The sequence below is a fragment of the Pinus tabuliformis genome, chromosome 5_1, assembly GCF_031772625.1.
Source record: "Pinus tabuliformis cultivar Carrire ecotype Pingquan chromosome 5_1, CPIR1, whole genome shotgun sequence".
In the NCBI taxonomy this organism is placed as follows: domain Eukaryota; kingdom Viridiplantae; phylum Streptophyta; class Pinopsida; order Pinales; family Pinaceae; genus Pinus; species Pinus tabuliformis.
The window spans coordinates 754,588,550-754,612,635 of NC_142305.1; the positions used below are offsets into that span (position 1 = coordinate 754,588,550).

General features: G+C 38.9%; 1 protein-coding gene across 5 annotated transcripts in view; it reads right to left on the minus strand.

Moving 5' to 3' along the window:
- LOC149167138 (MATE efflux family protein) overlaps positions 1–24,086 on the minus strand; it is a 327,697-nt gene that overhangs the window by 204,889 nt on the left and 98,722 nt on the right. For 4 of the 5 annotated variants that reach the window (XR_016260910.1, XM_089432874.1, XM_089432877.1 and 1 more), the window contains exons 7-8: positions 5,830–5,926; positions 5,392–5,492 (exon numbers count right to left, since the gene is read on the minus strand). The exons of the other annotated variant lie outside the window; for it this stretch is intronic. Coding sequence is in view for 3 of the 4 variants with exons in the window: in XM_089432874.1 (XP_089289000.1) it covers positions 5,392–5,492; positions 5,830–5,926 (198 nt within the window). In the remaining variant the exon portion in view is untranslated. The remainder of the gene's footprint in view (positions 1–5,391; positions 5,493–5,829; positions 5,927–24,086) is intronic. 5 annotated transcript variants of the gene reach the window in all.

The window sequence follows — 24,086 nt, forward strand, 5'->3', positions numbered from 1 at the left end:
AGGTCCTCCTGACTCTAGCTGAAATTGAATAGACCTAACCCCCTGTACTGCACCCTTGGCATTATTGCGAAGTTCCACATGTAGATTTGAATCTCCCTCTTAAATACTGGTGAACAACTCTCGTGATCACATCCTATGACAGGAAGCACCACTGTCCACGAACCATGCATCCTTGGATATGGTGCCAGAAAGACAAGACAACAATGAGAACTCCTCAAACTTGGTGGTAAACCAACTAAACTGTGAATCTACAAAAGCTAAAACTTATGTGTTGGAATTTCTAAGTTTAACTCGGTAGAAATTCTTCCTGTACTATCTGATTTATTTCTTCCTACTTGTTCAATTACTTAACAAGTTATTTACCATGTAAATACTGAAAATAAATACAAGTACGGTATCAACACATACAAATCAACTGAAAGTAAACAAGAACACAAGTGACATCGTTGTTTTTGGACTAATGTCCCTAGAAAAACCCAATGCGGGAAAACTGACGCAGCTATTCAGAGGGTTTTATTATTATGTAGTTTCAGAATACAACTTGGGTGCCAGAAATGGCTCACCCAACAGAGAATGCCCTCGGCAGTAGTACCTCTCAGTCGGAGACAAATATTCTAGCTAAATCATCGGATGAACGATCCCACAGCAACAATGCAGCTTCTATTGCTCTGCGTCACTCTGATAAAGATTGCGTCACCCTATCCAGTTCTCCAGCTCTTAGTCTGTCCCACAAAATTCTCCCAGCGCTACCTCTAGACCCTGCGTCAGCCTCTCTGGCCCTGCGTCAGCCTCTCTGGGCTCTACGTCAGCTTCTGGAGCCTCTGCGTCAACCTCTCCCGGCTCTGCGTCAACCTCTCCTGGCTCTGCGTTGATCCTCCTGGTACTAACTCTGCCTCTTTGCTATGTATTCACTTCCCCTCAGCTGCAACTCAAATAACTCAGTCGATTTCCTCAGCAAACCCTGCCCCAGAAAATCGAATTCTTGATCTCTCTTGGTGTGTTCTCCAACTGACCCTCAAGCCTCCTCTTATACTTTTCTCATTGGTCTATCAACGACCGAGATTAAATCTCTAATCAATGGCTAAGATTAGATTTGGCTTGATCCATGACTTTTGGACCATTCTAACCCAGTTTTATATTAATACCCATTAATATTTTATTTTTCCTAAGTTTAGACTTAGGAACTCCATTAAAAATATTAATTATTTTAATATATCCCAAACTGGTTAGAATTTGCCCAAACCATTTCTAGGTCTTGGAGATCTCATGTGCTTTAGCCTCTCCACTAATTTTCATGGCTAGAGCACATCCGATGCTACCCCAAATCAACATTGTGCCTTCCCCTTGCCCTTCTTCTTGTTCGAACATTGACCTGCATAATGACAAAATTTATGACATGCAAAGCATTTTAACTTGGTCATGTCTTTCTTCTTTCTAGCTCCTAAGGTAGTCTCTCCTCCAAAATTCTTCTTGGCCTTCCCGTTGCCCTTCCTTGCTTGACTAGCATGGGCAAGGTTCTCATCATCACCCTTGTGTTGGCCACCGTGTATAGATTCCTATCGAATCTCCTCTAGGAAGAAATCATCCCACAATCTCTCTCAATCAACTAGGTTCTCACGTGCCACAATGCCTTTGACGAAGAGAGACCATGGTTTAGCGAAGCCATTCAATGTCATCCTCACCAATTCTCGATCTAGCATGGCCTCCCCAACTAATAGCCAACTCATCATGATCTTGTGAGATCCTAGTGAGATAAGATACAATGGTATCTGATCTGAACATTTTGGTGCCCCTAAGTTTCTCCCCTCGCACCATTTTCCTATTTCGTTTATCACTCTGATATAATTTTGTCCGAGCCTCCCACATGTCCCTAGCAATGTCCTTTTCGGAATGCTAAGGGATCACATGATCCTTCCTTGCATCTGGAATAATCCTTCTGGTTTTCACATCCTTTTGGTTATGGATGGCCAATAGGGAAGGATCAATAGGAGGGGTGATTTGTTGATCTGCAAACTCTTAAATCCCATTCTCCATCGACACCAATAATATCCTCTCCTTCCAACAACAGTGATTGGATGCACCCTCCAACCAATCTTCAAATCTCAACCCAGTTGCATTTATCCTTCCAACCTCCAAATCAAATACTCAACCCAAACAAATATTATTGTTGGAAATTATTCTATTGTAGACCCATGATAAATCGATCTTCCACTTCTCAGAGTTTAGAGCTATAACACCATGTTAAATTCCCTAATACGAAATCTGATTTAATATTCCCAACAATATTTTTTACCTAGAAATTATTTAATCCATAAAATTAAGTTTTTGAATTGTTGAATAAAAAAATACACTAGCATTTTAACAACAAAAATGTGGTAGAAGAACAAGTAGAAAATCAATCACACAACAAAAATTTCAAACCCTCCAATTTTCCCTTCACTTCTATTACTAAAAAAAAATAAGGGCTCCCTTATAGGGTTATAGGGAAAATGGCCCATAGAGAGATACAAAATTTATACAGTAATTGGAACCTGGCAATTTCGGACCCCTACAAAAAACCTCAACCCGTGGAAAACTTAGCCCCTAGGTAAATTCAGCTCACTGAAACCCCAATCTCCAACTCAGCCTTCCTCTCTCCCCATACGGCATGCGCATTGATCCATTCAATTGAACTCACCTAAGCTAAGACTTGTATTGCCTCCCTACACAAAGACTCAAGGTGAACTTCAACCTCTGCAAATCGGTGCTTGATAACTCGACCCTCCACAAGCTTTCCTCTAGAATTTCCTACTATAACGTTTCCTTCTCCTTAGCCTTGAACCCCTAACTCTCCACTTACGGAAACTACTTTCTTAATGTTCAATGTGTCTTCCTCCTCTCTTTAGGCTTTCTTTTATAATTTCTCCTTGAGCTAGATCCCTAACCCTCATCTCCTAAGTGATGGTTGACTAGAATTAAATCCTAAGCATCACTTGAGATTCATAATAGAGATTAAATCTAGTTCACTAAAGTGAATAATTCACTTTTCTTTAGAAAACCTTAGCCGAATAGCAAACATTAATTAATTAATTAATCAATGTGTTTTTCCTGAGCCAGACTTAGGAAAGAATCATAAAAGTCACTTAATAAATCAACTTCAAGCAAGTACCTAGAGAGGCTTTGGACAACTTCTGCACGCTTGACACCTAGCCTATGCAGAAGCACCTGTCCAACTATAATCATCAACACATCCCAACACCATTCAAGGAAAAAACAAAGTTTGAAATTAGCAAATGCCCAGAGGCTGAAACACTTTCAATACCTAAGTCACCAGATTCGTCCTAAACCCCCTGCGAATCCCGAATCCGGCGAATCCGACACGATTCGGTCCGGATTCGTGTCCAAATCACAGGACACGTCGTGTCCGAGGGCGTGTCGCAATTTTCGAAAGCATGTCGCGATTTTAGGACACGTGTCCTGTTTCCAAGACTCGCTAAGCTCAGCGTGAGAATGAAAAGGGCATGTTTGCTCATTAAAATTGTCATTTGGCAAGTGATTTGTGCTGTTGGAGCAAGGAGTAAAGCATTTTGGCAGCTTCATGATCAAGTCTAGGCCCTAGTATTGATATGCTATTCATGGTAATGTTAAATTTTAAGTAAAAGTGAAATTCTCCTTAATCTTCATTTTCACTTTTACTTAAATTTTTAACATTACCATGAAATGACTCAGGATGTTTGAGAGTGGTTCCGGCCTCATTGGATTTCATATGGAGAAAGTAGAATTTTAGATTTCATTCAAAATCCAGCAGACTTATCAGTTTTTCAGGATTTTAGGATTGGGGGATTGCAATGTTTCCATTGAATTTTGTCATGTATTAGGGTATGGAACTCGTATTTAATCAAGAGCACCAAACCAAGAGCTTCTGAATATGTCGCTCCCGCTCTCGTTTTCGCTCCCGCTCCCCGCTTTCGCTCCCGCTCCCAAGTAACACTGTTCCTGATGATATGGGTCTGGACACCACTGTTGAGTTAACATTGGCCAACATGGATCTCAATGATCCAGTGCTAGACCCTGTTAGATTTGATGACTTAGAGGGGTCAACCTCCATACCAGCAGATGCAGAGGCGACTATGGATACAACGGAGTAGGAGGATGTAGAGGAGAGCAGTGGGGACCATGATGATGGGGACAGTGATGCTGATTGATGCCTTGAGGCTTGTATACCTGTAGTTGTTTTATATTTTCTATTTCTATTTGCCATTGGCATTGCACCAACACTACCTATGTAACACATTTGATTTGATGACTTAATGAGAAAACTACAGTTGTCAGTGTGTTTATCTTACTATCTTGTAGTTGTAAGTTGTCTTTCAGTTATGAATTATGAATCATGATTTAAATTTTTAATAGATTTATCATTTATGTGACCAGTACCACTGACATTTATTTGAATTTTGTATGTACTATGCATGCTAATAGCTATAGATGAAGATCTATGTTTGAAATCAATAAATTTGTATCATTAATTAAAATTTGTGTAAGAAATATGATAATATCTAATTTTTAGTATATATGTATATTTTAAAAATATATATATATATATATATATATATATATATATATATATATATATATATATATTTAATAAAATAATATATAACGTGTCCTGTTCCGGGGGGTCAACGTGTCCGAATCCAACACCACGAATCTCGAATCCTACGTGTCCCGAATCCCCGTGTCAGGTGACTTAGTTCAATACCTTTGATAATTTGTTCTTTAAAATAACCTTGAAAATCTCAACAAAAGGCCTCAAAAGCCAAAAGTTATAGTACTCTAACAGCTCTTTCGAGGTCTTTTGAACGTTGGGACTTTTGAAAACCCCTGAAGTCTTTTGGAAACTTCTAAAAGTGAACATCGGAAAGGGCCCAAAAGCAAACTTCAAGAAAGGCCTGAAAACTCTTTCAAAGGAAAAAAGAAAAAAAAAAAGCAACAAAGATTATGTAACCTGCAAAATTGTTTTTGGCTAAAGCATGAATTCAAAATATCTTTGATAAAAGCACAAAGATTTGCCTTAGTGATTTCTTTGAAAGGAAAGGAAAGAAAGATGGATGGAATAACATTCCATGCTTTGGGCCAGACTCCAAGAGATAACCGAAGTGGTAAAATCAATCAAAGCATATCTTGACAAACATCATAAGATTGAAAGGAGGGGTGCTGTTGAAGGCTCAACATAACCAAAAAAATACTTACAAGATGTACAAATAATAATCAAACTGCGGTTCTTCCAGCTTAGGAGGTAGGATTATTACTATTATTCAAGTTCCAGAGAAGCATAAAAGCAATTAAGTACCCAATCTAATCTCCAATGTAAAGGGAGATGGACCATGAAAATTCCTTCTCAAGAACACGTACCAGATTTCAAGTAACGATCAAACCGAAGTTCTTCCAGGTTGGGAGGTAGGAGTATTACTTGTTTATTTAAGTTCCATAACATCACAAATGCAATGAAGTATCTGAATCATCATAAACATGTGAATTCGTTAATTTATAAGAAAATGTTATTGACCAACTCATACTTTCAACGAGTGTCCAGATACGGCTATTATGTTATTCAAGAACATAATGACAAAAATAATAAGGTTAATGAATTTCCATCTTTGTTATAATGAAAAGATTGCCAATAAACTCCTAACAGAGAACTTTTTTTTGCCAAATGCAGCATCTGTATTATCTATCCAGAGGGCTACTTAGGCTCACTGCCCCTAGACATCATAATTGTAACAAAATGCTTCAAGAAGGAAGTAGATATTAGCAGTCTATTTCATTCAATAAGTACAACTAATAACTTACTGAGAGGCAACAGTGGCAATAGCTGCTCCACCAACACCAAAACGAAGAGTGAACATGCAAATAGGAAACAGCAGTGCATTCAATATGTTGCCAGCTCCTGCTTATCAAAATCACAGGTTGAAAACCTTGAAAGGTCACATACAGTCATGTATTTGAAAAAGCTAAAGATAAACAAGAAATTTGATCAAAGTATGGATGAATATGCAACCATAGAATTATTACCAGAAGGTAAGCAAGCTGGGAAGCCTTGATGTAGGAGATCAAAATGACAAAAACAGCAAATACTACTATAATTAGACGGCCTCGTAAAGAAAACAAACATAGAGTTTATTGCCTTTTGGGAGCATTATTGGTAGAATCTGCAATTATTTGTGTATATTCAAAGTTCAAACTAGTGATATTTTTTCTATTCTAAGATTAAGAGGTACATGGTCAAGTAAAATATTCGTGACAATATTGTGTTTTATGGATCAGTCTCCCTGACATCATTCAGCCACAACTTACTAATGATATAAAAATTTATATAGAAACAAAGTGCTTGGCAACCATGCAGCCCAATGTTGCAAATATCACGTCAGTGAATATATCACCGAGAATCCACAAAGAAACTTATCGGTAACATTGGGGAAAATATCAACAAAAAAACAAAAATCATACAAAAATTATTCATTTTTCCAATTTTGTAAACATCTAAAGCAACCCTCTCCCTCTATCCCTTTTATGGGCAACTGTAACAATGAGTAACCCCATTGTTCTCAATCCCCTACTTTCTTTCTTCAAAGTGAACAAAAAAATCCAAAAAAGAACAAAATCTCTTCAATCAACCAATATTTTTCTCCCAATATATCATGATATTTTCAAAAGATCACAATATATTATTATATTCAAATTTGAAAAAATCCCAATTTTTTATGGCGAAATTATTGCCAGCCTGGGAAACTTGTAATATATCACAATGTTGGCAATATTTTTGCAATATTTTCACTCATGCAATCCACTAAACTTTATTGGTAATTACTGATACATCTATCATACTGGTTGTCCTTCTGAGTAAGAGGATGAAAATGCCCATCTTATACCTGTTACCTTCCTACCACCTAAACACATATGACTAGCACCATTTTCCATTCATTAACATCATCCATGCAACCCAAACACAAATGATCCTAGTTAAACAATATATGGTGCCATTTTATAGCATATCCATCATGACTCTTATATTAGGTGAAGAAAAGTAAACAATCATAATTTACCAAAGGTAAAAGATAACACCCCTAGATAAAAGTTCAAGAGTAGCACCCAAAAATGAAACCAAGCATCCAGAGGGAAAAGTATACTAATATTTATCAGCAGTGTTGCCGAAAAATCTAGAAGGCCTTGGAGAGAGGTACCCTACAAGGCAGGCGCTAGACTAAGTGACAACAACAGGGTCATGGCCCATTGTCACCATAGCCAAAACCCCCTACTCTTTATGGAGTTTCACCAATGCGAGGAGTCTTGGTATGTATATTGGTCACCTAATAGGTATTCTAAGCTTAAAGGTGCAAGGTGACAAAGAGGCCTCCAAGGGAAAGACACAATTTAGGCACAAGGCTCCAAGAGGAGGCAATTTGCTTTCCTTGAAAGAGGACAAATGAGGGCAACACAAGACCTAGGGTTTGAATGATATTTTAAAAGTTGGAATCACCTAAGGTCTAGATACAAAGATAGGGTTTCCCACAATGTATATCAACAAGGTTATGGCACATGAAACCCTCAAGAAGCCCCCAAGTTGAAGCTATAACCAAACTAGGGTTTGCCCTAGGGCAAGAGAAATTATTGATGAAATTGGAATGAATGTCCACCAAGGGAAAATGATTTTGAAGCAACCACTCAACCCTCGATGTTTAGACTTTTCATGACCCAAAATTCCTCCCCCTTGTCAATTCGCACTAGGCCCTAGCTAGTCGCTTGGCCTTAAGAGGGTTGAATCAGGTAAGGGAGAGAAAAGAGTAAAATTTATGGATAAAAATTGACTTGTTCACCAACAAAGGATAGCCACTACCTAATCCTTGGGTGGATGGCATCTATGGATGTTTAAGGTCAGCTAATCCTTGCAAAGGAGTAAGGATATTTTGATCCCCTAGCATTAAAACCCAAACTATTATCTTTGTGACTGATAAAAGGCACTTGGAAGAGCTACAACATGAGTTCACCAAGAGGAATACCATTCACATGTTATATAATGATTAATGCATGAAATAATGATATCTAGATTCTATGCAATTGATTTTCAACAAATTACGGCACAATAGAAAAACCCTAGATTACCAATATATTCCATACATTAGACATAAAGCAATTTATCAAATACAAGGCTCACTTACAAGATAACATTCATGAATAAAACATCGTTGATCCAAGATAAATTCTCCAAAGACAAAGGCATAGCTCCAATACAAAATTCGTTCCATAGATCAAATCTCTCCACAAGTAAAGAAGGTCAAAAGTCTCCTAAGAGAGGTCAAATTGTCCAAGTGATGATGATGACAAATGAAAAGATCCTCTCCACTATTTATATGAGGAGGACAAGTTTAATTTTTAGTCTAAAAGCCCCTAAAAGACAAGTAAAATCATAACGATGCATTGGGTTAAAATCCAACCCATCTAGTTTAGACAATAAATTAAATGAGAGCCCACAAATGTGAGCCATGAGGCCTCAAAAAGCTGACATCATCCAATAAATGAGCTTCATGTGGCATGCGTTGAGGCTTTTGAGTGATAAGTGGTGTAGAATCCTCTAAAAATCATTATTTGAGAGCTGGCCCTCAAATATCCATTAATATCCCTTTGTGGTTCCCAAAATCAACTTGCAGTACCAAAAGGTAGTCTCTTGGGTCTCAAAATGTCCATCTCTGCTCCAACGTTGAGGGCTTTCAAAGTGCTACCAGCCCTCCCATGTCTCAGAAGGTGAGACCATCCTCATTTGGGCCTTGAATCAATTGCCATCACTTGTACGGTATTAGGCCAGCCTACGGCCATGCTGGATCCAGGTGTATCATCATGAAGAATCATCAAATGCAGTGCAAAGTGGCAAAACCCTCTAGATGCAGGGGATTCCCAAGGGTAGGTAAGATGTGTTGCTATTGCTCGGAGACCCAAGGCTCTCAACGCTTCACCTGTGGGTGCCAATATACTTCTTTAGGGCTTGGGCACCTATAGGTAAGGTGCCCAGGTCATGGGTTGTTGACAGTTGAACCACCTAACAATCACAACATAAAGTCTAGTGAAAGCAACCAGTCCTCAAGGACAATGTCAATAACCATTTTTGCATCTAAGTGAACCTAGTTTGAATACAAAGGGCCATTTAATACTTGAGACAAGGCTTCCCTTCCAAAATTATGGCCTTGTGTTGATTTGGGGTAGCATTGGATGTACTCTAGCCACGAAATTTGGTGGAGAGGCTAAGGCACATGAGATCTCCAATACCCAGAAAGGGTTTGGGTAGATTCTAAACAGTTTGAGAGATATTAAAATAATTAATATTTTTAATGGAGTCCCTAAGTCTAAACTTAGGGAAGTTAAAATATTAATGTGAATTAATATAAAACTGTGTTAGAATGGTCCAAAAGTCATGGATCAAGCCAGATCTAATCTTAACCATTGATTAGGGACTTAATCTTGGTCGTTGATCTGTCAACGAGAAAAGTATAAGAGGAGGCTTGAGGGTCACTTGGAGAACACACCAAGAGATCAAGATTTCGACTTTCTAGGGCTGGGTTTGCTGAGAAAGTTGAGAGAGTGATCAGAGTTGCAGCTAAGGGGCAGTGATTACAGAAGCAGAGAGGCAGAGATAGCAGCGGGAGGATCAGCAGCAGTCAAAACCGCCGGGAACAGCCGGGAAAGTTCACGCAGAGGGCAGAAGAGGCTGACGCTGGGGTTTCGTGGGGCAAATTGGAGCTGTGGAGCTACCGGAGTGTTTATCCAGGGTTTCAGCCAGAATTTCTGCTTCCGAGTAGAGAGGTACTATTGCCGAGATTTTACTCTGTTGGGTGAGCCGGATTTGGCACCCAGATTGTATTTTGAAACTGCTTAATAAATCAAACCCTCAGATGGCTACACCGGTTTTCCCGCATTGGGTTTTTCTGAGGACATTAGTCCAAAAACAACGGGGTCACTTGTGTGCTTGTTTCTGTTTCCTTCAGTTGATGGTCTGTAATATGTTGAGCATGTACTTGTGTTTATTTTAAGTATTTACATGGTAAATAACTTGTTAATTAATCAGAACAAGTAGGAATAAATAAACCAGTGAGTACATGTAGGGTTTCTGACTGTTAGACTTAGAAACTTCAACACCTTGGACTCGCAATGGTGTTTCCTCCCTAGGTAGAAGTGGCTAAAGGACAATCTTATTAGGTGCTTCCATCCCCTAAAGGGAAGTAACATTTCCTCAATCCACCCTTCAATCGATATGTTTTAGTGAATTATGATGATATGGAGTGGAGAAGACTTCATGGCCAAGTGCCATGGTCAAAAAGACCAGCATGATAGGGGATGTGTATAAGTGAGGAGATGGCAATCATGGATGCATGAGTTACTAACTCGGCCTTTGTTTTTCCACCCCTCTTGTGTGCGTTTACTTTTGCTTGATTTTTCTTTGAATTATTGCTCATAGCTCCAAGGGTTAGGGATTGCTTTGAATGATGTATAGTAGTTGTATTACCCCCTTTGTTTTTCCACCCCTCTTGTGCGCATTTACTTTTGCTTGATTTATCTTTGAATTATTGCTCGTAGCTCCAACGGTTAGGGATTGCTTTGAATGATGTATAGTAGTTGTATTACCCCTTAATGATGAGGTAGCTCATTGCCCATCAAGGTTGGGACATGCAAGGGTTCATTTTTATGATGTAATGGAGCAACATGTGCTTAGGAACTAGGTGATGGCCATAATGAGTGAGGTAGAGCTCATGCTAGGCTTTTGCCCACATGCTAATGTGTATGTCCTGGCCATCTATTGCATTTTGACATTCTTTTATTTTACTTTGTTGTCGTGATATGCTCTTTCCTTTTCTTTCAGTTGCATCAATCTCCCAAGGCAAGGTTTCGAGCCCTACCTAGGTATGTGGATGTATGGGTGCCAAATCCCAGAGAACCAATGGTCAATTGAACCCGAAGAATGGAGGTGGAATATGGGCTTGTAATGTAAGATGGAAAGTGGTAAGTATGGAATAGGGATAGATGGAACACGCTATCTCAATCAAGGCTTCCCGAGTAGTGCCCCTCCTATACCCATTGGGCCATTAGGGGAGGTCCCACTGGACTAGGATCAAAGATTAACCCACATTTAAAGTGAAGGAACAAAATCACAATCAAAACCCCTCCTTCTTCTAGGTCACCCCATAATCCATATCAAATCCCAAATACAAACAAGCATAAGCACCTAATTACAAAATGAATAAAGTACCTTTTGATTGAAAGCCCACCTTCGTCCATGTGCTCTTGTCAGATGGGTGAGAAGGTATATGATTAATGCAGGTGGTGGAGATAAAATGGCATGTCATCAACTAGTGGTGGTTGTCAAGGGTTGCACAGTTGACCGACTAGATGCGAAGAATAGGAGAAAAGTTTTCACATATAGGGTCACCCAATTTGGAGGGTAACATCTGGCTCCAACTGAGACATGAGCTCACCATAGAGCACATGATCCATATGCTCGAACAGGGAGTTCATGAGTGTTGGAAATTAGTAGGCTTTAACTTAATATCAAATTTCCATAACATGATAATTACTTGTGAGACTGTTAACATTTTTATTATTATGTTTTCTTCCTTCAACAAGCAATTACCATAAAGCATGAAGATCACATAAGACAATGGTACACCAGATATAGGCTCCAAGCTAGGGAAAAACCCCCCCAAGGGGAAAACCCAAAAAATCTCTTCTTATAGAATTAGATCAAATGGCATATCCAAGACCCATGACCGCAGAAATTCCCACCTTTAGATGCCAAGACAGACCTTCCTTTCAACGGATTCATCAGCAAGAAACCAGCAACAAGAGGCATACCAAGACAAATCTTTCACAAACCCTAGCTCCAAGAAGAAATCCTTTTCTTCCAGACTTCGTCCTCTACTTCTTCTCTTCCCTTCTCTGTGATATTTCAGACCAAAAATCCATCCAAGTGTGTGTCCAAATGAGCTCCATCTATCCTCTATTTATACAATTCATTAGCGTGAGAATAGACATGTCCATTGGGGCAAGGCTGACTTGACATGTAGGCCGATTTGGCATCTAGAGGGGTTTTTGCCCCAAAATTTCTTTTTCTTTTTCTTTTACAATAGGTCCAAAATAGGACTTTGACTTAAAAACCTAGAAGCATTAAGAACATGCTTATCTAGAAAAATAATAATAATTGTTATTTTTCTATTCTTTTGATTTTTACATAAAATACATAATGGTACAAATTATGAAGACTGAAACTAGTTACATTCTCCAACACTCCCTCTTAACTAGGGAGGTATTCATAATTGTACACTTGGTACAAGGATATTCTCACACTAAAATATTCTCATAAGAAGAGTTGGATTGATGAGCCATTTGTAAGCATCAACATCATAACCAGCACTGCCATTGAGGCCTAACTTGACAAGCTCAACTCATTTGAGAGCAATATATTGGAAGGCTTTACGTGAGATACCGCACTACCTCTAATGCACATACCCCATCCAGATGTTCATAGGGTATGTCCTTTTAGGACTATTCTTATCTTGGATTTTCAATTGTTAATCCTCAAAGAATATCAGCCCTTTGCAACCACTCTTATCTAGATACCAGTCCTATCCTCAAATAGTGTTGGTACCTTTCCTTTCTTGGATTGTCTATCCTCAAGGAAACCACAAATGCTTTATCTAATCCTCCACCATTCTCCCTCCATGGCCTTCACATAGACTTACGGTTGTTAGTCCTGGTCAAGTGCATGACACATGAAGAAGAGAATACAAAAGTGATGTTTATCATCACTCCCTCTCAACCAGAGAGGATATCCCCATTCCCTCTTGATTAGGGAATAAATCCTTGCTCTTGTTCAACGAGACTCCTTTACTCCCTCTCAAATCTAGAGGATATTCCTGACTTCTTTTTCAATTTGAGAAGTCGTAACCACAAGCTCTCTAGCTTGTTCCCATAAGAGTATCAGCTACCAGTTCTTCATGGAGATAGTTGCATGGTTCCTTCTTTCCTTGGTATCTCTTCCTTCAATCTAGTGACAAGGTTCGGGCCATCGACCTTGCATATCACTTTCCTTTCTTTATCATCAATGAAGGCATTATATTGAGCCTTATCAAACCTCAAGCCAATCATAGCTCCCTCTGAAAGTGATCTTCATTGTATGAACTTGAACTTCAAGTTATCTCTTCACGCTACTACCTTTCAATCCCAAGATGATGATGCAAACATCTTGACTACATGATTGCCAAAACCATATATTCAATCCATACAGTTGAACTTGCCTCAACTGTCATCATGTATTCCTACAATATCCTTCCAGGTAGCAAAACAATATGTTAACCAAATAACCAATAACAAAAATATTAACATCAGACTTATCTTATCATGATTCCTTTCTCATCAAAGCATTAGTTTTCTGGAGTTCTTCGAGATCAACATCCTTTTGTATGATCCATCTCCATGTGAATCTTTCTTCATGCATTCATTTTACTCAGAGTGCCCATGAATCGAACTTGATTACCAAGTTATAATATCTTCCTAGGAGTTGTTATTGTTAATTCCCTTTCTTTCTTCTGAAGACTACTCTTGATGTTGATCAATATCTTATGTAATCTTTGCTTCCATACAACCATCTAGCCACTGATCTTAAATGAACCTACTTCTTGTCGAAGATAGAGTTCTTTCCTAGGAGTGGAAAGACTGCAACTTGACCATCTGCATTCCTTCATCCTTCAAAAGTATTGTTTCCATACTAGATGGAATATATACCAATCATGTCATAATGCTTCTTCCAAGAACCTCCTAAATAATGGTTCTTATAGGATCTTGATGATCCATCTTTGCAAAATGACTACCTCTAACATTATGTTAGAAAATGTTTGGATGAACAATAATATGCAATGTGGTCCCAATCTTCTTAATTTTGAGAGCTAGATGATTTTGTCCAAAGCAACTTGATAATGTAGACTCTAATTTTACTATCATAATGCCATGCTTCATCTTCATATCATCAATGTGTTCCTATGAACTCATCATGTCCATCAGGGTCCTTACAGTTCCCTCTTTTCATCATGCTCATTATTAACAAGCACAAGAATTGCTTTGCTTTGCCATCCTTCTCGTCTTGCTTCCTTTATTATGTACCTGCAATATTTACCAACAAGCACAACCAAGCAAAAATATGCAAAGACAAAAGCATGATGTCAGTTATGTCAATCTAGGGCTTCCATGGTGTCTCAGAGGATGGATTCCTAGGGTTTTTAAATACAAACCCTAAATTCCTTGACCTTACCCTTGATAAGGATTTTACTTTCAGTGGAAACATCAGCCCTAGGATTTTGATGTCACATCCTAGGGTTTATCCAACTTAACCCTCGTTAGGGTTTACCATATACCATAGATTATCTACAAACCCTAGATTGAATTTATTTCAATTGAAAGGGTTTCTATAGAGGGAATAACCAAAATAGGGTTAGGGTTTTTCACTCCTAGGGTTGATTCAATCAACTAGGGTTTAGTAACCTTAAGTATACATATCTACAAACCCTAACAACTTTATAATTATCAAAGTCTATAATAAGTGAATCGTAAAAGCCTAAATGCAAGACCCTAATCATACTATATACATGCCTTGTATACAAAAGGGAAAACTACGTACCTTTGACTTCCATTATGACAAGGCACTGCTTCAAAAGACTTTCGAACTATAATGCCTTCTTCAAAAACACATTCTAGCGTTTTATTATATCTTTATCAGCTAGACCAAGTTTATCCATTGATCATCATTTTGTTTATATGACCAAAATAGTCGTTAGCAAGGTCACAATCATCATATAAATTGAACCATCATCCACAGAGATTCGATGTCATCCATCAACCTTTAAGCTTCACGAACCAAGGTCAACCTTTCATGGCAGATCAATTATATTAATGTAATTTAGAGTATTTGTTGGCCATGATCACAATGTCATTAACTAACATATACTCGAATTCATAATAAAGATCATTGTGCCACTTAAATGATCCAATCGCGAGCACTTCTTACAGAGTAATCTCACGGAGTAATCTTACGAAGCAATATATCGACGAGTCATGGATCTAAGCCATACTGCCGCAAATATAATCCTGAGACTTATCATATGCACGCCATTAACGACAACCATGGACCATAGAATGAGCGATATCTCTAGCCTCATATTTAAGCACCAAGTATGTTTGAAATCTTGCCTACAAATGATAAACCTTTGTATGGATCAGTTGCTAAAAAGGATTGGAATGAACCCAACTCATGATGTTTGAATTGGACTTGAACATCCCATGTTGCATCATTCGATGGAGGAAACACATATGACTTGCATCCTAACGGCCCTGAATAACAACCCACAAGCACTCTGGTTGATCCACGTCTCTGATTTCCAACTGCTGATTCATTAAAAAATCTCAAAGTTATATACGTCATGATATGTGAATCTTCAAATTTGACGCAGAGAACTATTGGCAGAAGTCATAGATTGAAATTGTGCCATGCGAGATCATGTCATATTGGTATATATGAATCAGGTGATACGAGCAGAACGAGTCATAATATATCATATGGCAGTTATCTGAACTAACTATCTACTACGATCATTGTATACAGAATCTTTGAAGCTACGAAGCCTCCAATCATAAGAGCGATTTAATCCAAACCAAAAATGACGCCCAATAGAGCCATAATTTCATTCACAAAAAAGCCAGTATATGTGAATTTCTTATCATAACAGAGCAAGCCTTCAACAGAGTGTGAGACAGTTTAATATAGGACAACGAGCCACAATACGAATCATAGAGCGAGATATAAAATATCAAACTGCCTTGCCACTAAAAATTGAAAACAACTGATCAAGCCCAGACTTGAAAGTGATCTTCAACCTCTGCCTTCAAACTGCCTTTGCTCTGATACCATGTTGGAACTTGGGAGGTTTTAACTTAATATAAAATTTCCTCAAGGATCCTGCCCATCTGTAGCTCTATCGAACTATAGTTCTAAATCAACCCATCTCCCGCCTGGAGGTATCTTGGCTGTCATGGCAAACTCCTCCTCCTGTTCGATCTTTGCGGCTACAACCTTAGGATCGTGCTTCTCATCCTTGTCCTTTTTCTTCAAAGGACACTGGGATGCATAGTGGCCCATTTCGCCACATTTAAAACACTTCACCTTGGAGACGTCTTTCTTTCGTCTCTGTTGTCCCTGTTGTCCCTTCGATGCAAGGGTTGCATTCTCCTCCTCCTCCTTGGCCTTCGACCCACTGCTGCTACTGCTTCTGTCAAGCTTGACCTTGACAGTTCTCTCCTCAGCTCCTCCTGTTTTAGAGTTGCCCACATCTCATCCCAATTTGGCAATGTTGCTCTGCCCAGGATACTCTGGACAAAGACTTGCCACCCATCAGAGACCGAATTTAGGGCCAGTCTCACTAACTCTGAATCTTGAGGTGTATAACCCGCCGACGACAACTCATCACGGGTCTCCTTCAGCTTCGTGAGGAAGGGATCCACATGCTCTCCCTTCTGCATCTGAGCAGATCTCAGCTTCTGCTCTAAGTACATCTTCCGCTGCTCAGAAGATTCCTGATACAACGTGGCCAAGGCATCCCACATCTCCTTAGAATTTGCTCTACTAGCAACGTGGCGCACCACGTGATCCTTGACTACATCTAAGATCATCCTCTTGGCCTTTACCATCTCAACCTTGTACTTCTTCAGCAGATTTGCATCTGCAGGTTCAACTCCCACACTATCGACGTATGTGTTGAGGGCATGCTCATCTAGAAGGAAAGACATTCTAGCCTTCCAGATGACGTAGTTGTATGCTCCGTCCAACCTGTCCTGATCCCTCAAGCCACTGGTTGCCATATCCTCTGAAAATTGTCGAACAACTCCCTCTTTCTCCCTACTGCGTAGCTTCTAGGCTGGCTTACGTACTCCCTGATGGAGCTGATAAGTTTGCTGCTCCTTTGTTGCCCAGCAAATGAGAAATATTGATTTCCTTGGCAAGAAATCACTAAGGAAGTATTCCCTCATTATGCGATCTGCTTCCTTCTTCTGTCGGCATTTCTGCCCATCACTTAGCTTGCAAAAAACTACGTCTCTCTAGCTCTGCATTGAGGCTCTGCGTGGATCCCTCTGCCTTGGCAAATTCTCGATCCAGCAGTCTTATCTCTTTGTAGGCTCACTCAGAGAGAGACACCTACAAAAATATAGCCCTCTTGGCTAGAACTGTGCAATCCCTCAGGGGATTCGAACTGCTGCTTGCTAGCCCTTGCTTCAGTGCTAGATCTGCTCTTCCTGTTTCACATCAATAGCTCTGATACCATGTGAAAATTCCTAGATCTAACAATCTCTGGAATCCTACTGCAACCAGTTGAATCTACTTCACCTAGATCGTAAATTACATTACAAACTTATTTCAGATTTCTTCTTGAAATATTGAAGTAAATTACTAAAGCAACCTACACCAAATTAAATATGATTCTGAAACATAGAAACTGAGCAAGGAATTACAAACACATAGAACACCGTTATTTTTGGACAAATTCCCCTGGAAAAACCCAATGCAGGAAAACCAATGCAGCAGTAAATTTTGAATACATCTTTGAATACCTCACAGGGTTATTCAGTTACAAAGACAAATACTAGCAGAAAACTTAGTGAGATTGCCTCACACAATCACTGAGAAAATCCCGGCTGTTCCAGCTGCTAGATGAGGTGCCCCTAGCAGGCCCTCCGTTGTCTCTACGTTGTCCCAGCATCAACCCTCTCAAGCACAGCGTCACCCAACTGGGGAATAAATCGAAAGCCCAGAGTCACTACTCTCAGCCCCCCGGTCTCACACCCCGATTTCCCGCTGCTGAAACTGACTCTCTGCTCTGATTTTCGACTCTCTCTCTCCCTCTACGTGGCCCTTCTGGCCTTGTGTCAGCCTCTGCATCAAGGCTACTGGATCACTCTCTTCCTCTCCCTTCCGATGATTCTCCGGCTGAGAATCTCTCTCTCCGGAAGCTATTATCCCTGCCCCTCAATTGCAAGAAATCTTCTCAATCGATTTTTCCTCCTGAGAACTTCTCACTTCATAAAATCGATTTCTTGATCTCTCTGTGTATTTTCCAAATGACCCTCGAGCCTCTTCTTATATCTTCCTGTTGAGCAACCAACGGCCTAGATTAACTCCTAATCAAAGGCTCAGATCGTTTTGACTTGATCTTCGTCTTTTTCTAGAAGATTCACCCACAATTAGATTAATATCCATTAATATTTTAATTTTCGTAAGTTTAGACTTAGTAACCCCATTAAAATTATTAATTATTTTAATATAATTGTCTCAGGGTGGAATTTCCCAAGACGTTTTCTGGTTTCTTTAGAATGCATGTGCCTAAACTTCCCTGAAAAATTTGACGCCTAGAGCACATCCGATGCTACCCCAAATCAACAGTTATAAGTAGGTAGAAAAAAATGTACAGTTAAAAGAAGAATTTGAGAATGTACATATTGATTCAAATAACAATGTAGATAATGATATGAATGAAATAGTGTTGAATGAGACTGATGAAAATCCAGAAGAGCTTGAGGTCCTACAATTGAAAGACAATGTGTTGCCAAGGGGTTTTGTACGTTAGAAGAGCTCTTTGATTTTAATGATGTGGCAAAAAAGCCAAAGATAGAACCTGTAGGAGCTGAGGTTGAAGACAACAGTATAAGTACTAAGGAAAATCCAAAGATCGTAAAGTTGTCCAAGTCCTTACCTCCTAATGAAAAATAGAAGTACATTGATCTACTAAAAGAATATTCTGATGTGTTTGCTTGGGGTTATGAAGATCTAAAGGCATATGATACCAATATTATACAACATACCATTCCCATTAGAGAGGACCAAAAACCTTTCAAGCAGAAATTAAGGAGGGTAAATCCAGTTCTGTTACCCTTGATAGAAAAAGAGGTTAAAAAACTTTTTGATGCCAAAATCATTGTGCCTTTAAGATTTTCAAAATGGGTGTCAAATCTAGTGCCAACAAGGAAAAAGACAGGAGAAATAAGACTGTGTAGATTTTAGGAATCTGAACAAAGTGTCACTCAAAGATAACTACCCTCTACCTAAAATGGATCATATTTTACAGAAAGTAGTTGGTTCCAGCAGAATTTCTTTGCTCGATGGTTTTTCAGGATATAACCAAATTCTGGTGCATCCTGATGATCAGCATAAAACAGCTTTCACAACACCTTGGGGAACCTTTATGTATGTAAAGATGCCCTTTGGCCTTATGAATGCAGGGGCCACTTTCTAGAGAGCAATGGATATTGCTTTCGCAGATGAGAAGGATAGATTTATTGTGATTTATCTAGATGACATTACTGTATTTTCCAAAACAGATGAAGATCACCTGCTTCACTTAAGGATAGTTTTTGAGAAATGCAGGAAATATGGTATTTCCTTGAACCCCAAAAATACTATTTTTGGTTTAGAGGAAGGAAAGCTACTTGGTCACATTATTTCAAAAGATGGTATCAGAATAGACCCCAACAGAGTTGAAGCCATAATGAAGATTGATCCTCCCAGGAACAAAAAATAAGTTTAGTCTTTCATTGGCAGGATAAATTTCCTGAGAAGATTCATCCCAAACCTAGCCGAGATTTTGAGAGCAATCACCAACATGCTGAAGAAGGATACTAAGATAAAATGGAATAGTGAGGCTAAAAAATCTTTCAATGAAGTGAAAGTAGCTTTGACATGTGCTCCTGTTTTAATTAGCCCTGATTTTACTAAAGATTTCATGATTTTTTCTTTTGCATAAGAACACACTATTGTAGCAGTTTTGTTGCAGAAAAACAAGGAGGGACATGAACAACCTATAGCATTTTTCAGCAGAGCTTTAAGAGATGCCTCCTTGAAGTACAATATCATGGAAAAACAAGATTTTGCTTTAGTAAAGGCACTGAAGGACTTCAGAGTGTATATTCTACATTCCCACATAATTGCTTTCGTTCCAAGTGCAGTAGTGAAAGATATCCTCACTGATGCACATGGGAAAAGAGGCAAATGGATTGCAATAATTTTAGAATATGACATTGAGATAAAGCCTACTAAACTCATCAAAGGTCAAGGACTAGCCAAACTGATGGTTGAGTCAAATTTTCATGCACTGGACATAAATTTTGTAGCTGCTCTAGATGAACAACAAGATATGGCGACTCCACATGTATCAGAAAATTTTCTTACTTCCCCCTAGTATGCAGATATTGTGTATGTTTTGCAGAATTTACAAGCTCCTGTTGGTTTGACCAAAACCAAGGCTAGATTTCTTAAACTAAAAGTTGTAAAGTTCTGCATTTTGAATCAAGCTCTATATTGGAAGGATGTTGGAGGTATTTTACTGAATTGTTTATTAAAGGATGAAGCAGATAAAGTCATGGAGGAATTTCATCAAGGTGACTGTGGAAGACATTTATACTGGAAGGCCACTGCCAACAAAATCCTGAGAGTTGGTTTTTACTGGCCTACCTTGTTTGCAAATGTTCATAAAAAGGTATCAACTTGTCATCAATGTCAAATTTTTGAAGGCAAGAGAAAACTCCTACCTCTACCTCTCAAGCCTATCTCAGTGGAGGTGCCTTTCCAACAATGGGGTTTGGATTTTATTGGAGAAATCCACCCAAGCTCTTCAGCTCAACATAAGTGGATCCTAACAGCAACAAACTACTTCACCAAATGGATAGAAGCAGTCCCAACCAGACAAGCTACATATTCTGTCATCATTCAGTTCATTGAAGACCATATTCTCTCCAGGTTTGGTTGTCCCCACAAAATTATTACAGATAATGTTGCAGCTTTTAAATAAAAAAGGATGATTGATTTTTGTAACAAGTATCACATAGTGTTAGGTCATTCTACTGCCTATTATCCCTAGGGAAATGAGTTAGTTGAATCTTCTAACAAGTCATTAGTGAACATCATAAAGAAACTACTGCAAGAAAACAAGAAATCTTGGCACAAGAAATTGATAAATGCCCTATGGGTTGATAGAATAAGCACAAAGAAATCAATTGGAATGTCACCTTTCCAATTGGTTTATGGAGTAGATGCAGTTTTTCATGTTTCCCTAGGAATTCCAGTGCTGAAATTATTGCAGGAAGAGGAAGCAGAACCAAATGATGCTCAGAGAAGGATCAATCAATTAATACATTTGCAGCAAACTAGAGAAGAGGTTTACAACAATACACAGGTCATTCAAGATAAAATCAAGAAAATTCATGACAGGAGGATTAAAGCAGATGATTTTCAGCTAGATGATATTGTTTTAAAGTGGGATGCCAGGAATGAAGAGAAAGGGAAACATGGGAAGTTTGACAGTTTGTGGAAAGGCCCTTACAGGATTGCAGTTGTCCGAGGAACTCATGCATTTTTGTTGGAAGATCTCACTGGAGAAACATTGCTCGAAGGGCCTGTTAATGGCAAGTTGCTCAAGCACTATTTCACTCAAGGATAGATAAGTTTTCATACATGTCATTGTAAATATCATTTTATCTTTTATTGCAAGTGAGGGTGGCTGACATCAGGAATTGAAGCCCGCAGAGAAGGCCCTAAGCTTCTGATGAGTTGCTACCAATATTTATAATAACAATAGCTAATCAATTCAGTTACAGAACAAGGACAAATGACCATTACCCAATGGAAAAAGGCTATTGATCTATGGTGTTCTTGGCACCTCATAGGGAGGATGTCATCCCCATTGGACACACTGTTAAAAAAATGTGATATAAAAAAAAAAAAAAAAAAATTAGGGGAAAATATATATATGTGTGTGTGTATGAAAACAAAAGAAAATAAATAAAAAAATAGAAAATAGAAAAATATAAGCCCCTATAGCGAGCCAATCAAAATGCTGCTTTAAATTCGAAAATGTCAATTTTATATAGCATGTTTCAAACTTTCGTTATAATGCTTTATAATGTATTATGTATCAAATAATACGTGTCGTTTGTTGCTAAATAGCACGCTGAGACCAACAGCCAGGATCATCTCCGCTAAGATCTATGGCGGAGGGGTAATTCCCCCCCCCCCAACCCCCGCACTCCCAACGGTTAACACGGGGGGGGAAAAAAATGGTTTTCGCCCAAACCACTTGGGCCGACGTGGCGACGTTTGGTGCATTTCGGGGGGTCCCCTCCCAATACCATTTACCACCTGCAACCCCCCCCCGGCGGAAAATACCGCCGCTCCATTCCCGCCAACTACCCATTACCTCCGCCATTCAACTCCCGCCACTTGTCTTCTCATCCGCCACTCCACGCTCGCCATCTGTCTTGCCACATCACCCCCTCCACATTGACTAGTCGTTCAACATTCGAATATTTGCTGCCAATTCTATAGTGAATGTTGTTTCATTTAATTTCCCGTTGTTTATCCGTTTTCTCAATAAATCTGCCCCCCGCTCCATAAAGTTAACTTTTATGTTATGCTACCGATCGAATTGTTATAAAAACCCCTGGAAGCCTACAAATTCATTTCTTTCACCACGCCATTCATTTTGTCGGTCGAAGATCAAACTGCCACCAACTGTCAACCTTCTACCGCAACTTTCATCCGCGAAGTCGACCAATTATCACCCGGGTAACCTTGTTCTTTAGAATTTTGTTTATCAAACATTTTCTGATATTGTTCTTCCACATCTTGTTATTTCATTTCCAAGATGTTGACACGCAAAGGAAAGGAAAAAGTTTCATAACAAAATCCCATGATTCCCCCTATGCCTGATTTTGATAAATCCCCTCTAATTGACACCTAGTATAAAATTGTCGAGACCCAATGTGAATTTGACCTTTACGAACTTTACAACTGGGCCAAACAAAAATTCCTTGACAAAAGTGATGATCTGAACATTTGGGAATCCCTTCTCCCTCAGTTTATTTTCCCCCAAACTCACTTTTTTCCTGAATTCTCCACTTGGTGCCATCTCCAATACCTGCCAAGCCAAAAAGTTGTTATTTCCCAAAATAACAAAGTCATCTTCTCCATTTCCCCTGAAAGTATTTGCCAGGCCCTGCAACTTGAATACCAAGCCTCCCATCATCCTTTCTCAGTTGATGTATTGATGGAATTATACAAAAAGTTGACTTTCCCTCAGAGAGCACAAATCTTCGAATGTTTCCTTCCCGAAAATGTTGAATTACCCCAGACCAATCCCCCATACCCAGTCTCGATCTTCCCAGAAATGTCCAAACAAGTAATTTCTATGGTAACCCGACTGCTTGGGTATTATAATGATCAATGGGTAGATGAAATAGTTCTGGGATTTTTGTCAATTTTTGCAGTTGGCAAAAAGCCATCCATTCTTTTCAATTACAGTCAATTTTTGTCCAATGCAATGCATGATCAATTTGTAAATTTCAAAGCCAAAGGTGTTTTCAAATATCAGTCGGTATTGGTTTATCTTATGTTATTTCATCAGTCAGACAGGTTCAAATTTCCTTTACAGAAGACAGATAATGAGGGAAATCCTTTGTCAGTGATTCACTGGACTTCTCTGGTTAGAAATAACTCAGAGGAGTATACTTACACTGATTTTGTTGATAAGTTTCTACATACCTCATTATGCTTGCTTTGCAGTGATGTGATCCCGAGGATTTCACCAGAGATAAAGAAGATATTGCACTTGTCAAAGCAATCAAAAGTTGGAGACTGGTATTTATACCAGAATTATACTGAAATTAGAATATATGGATCAGAATTACCTCCTTACAGGTTACCAGTGTTTATACCAATCAAAATATTTGCATTAGAATACACAAGACAAATGTTGAACATGGATGAACTGCACTTCGTATCCTACAAAAAGAAAGCACAGTTCAAGCTAAAGGCTAATATAGGTCCTTATATTGTGTAAAGATCAAAACTGGAAAACAGAAACCGTAGAAATTTTTGATTTTGTACTTACCTGGACTGTTATCTGATCCGGTGAAGTTGATGATGCTGCTACTGCTCTGCTCCAATTACCCGGGAGACCAATTCCACCCAGCCAGAC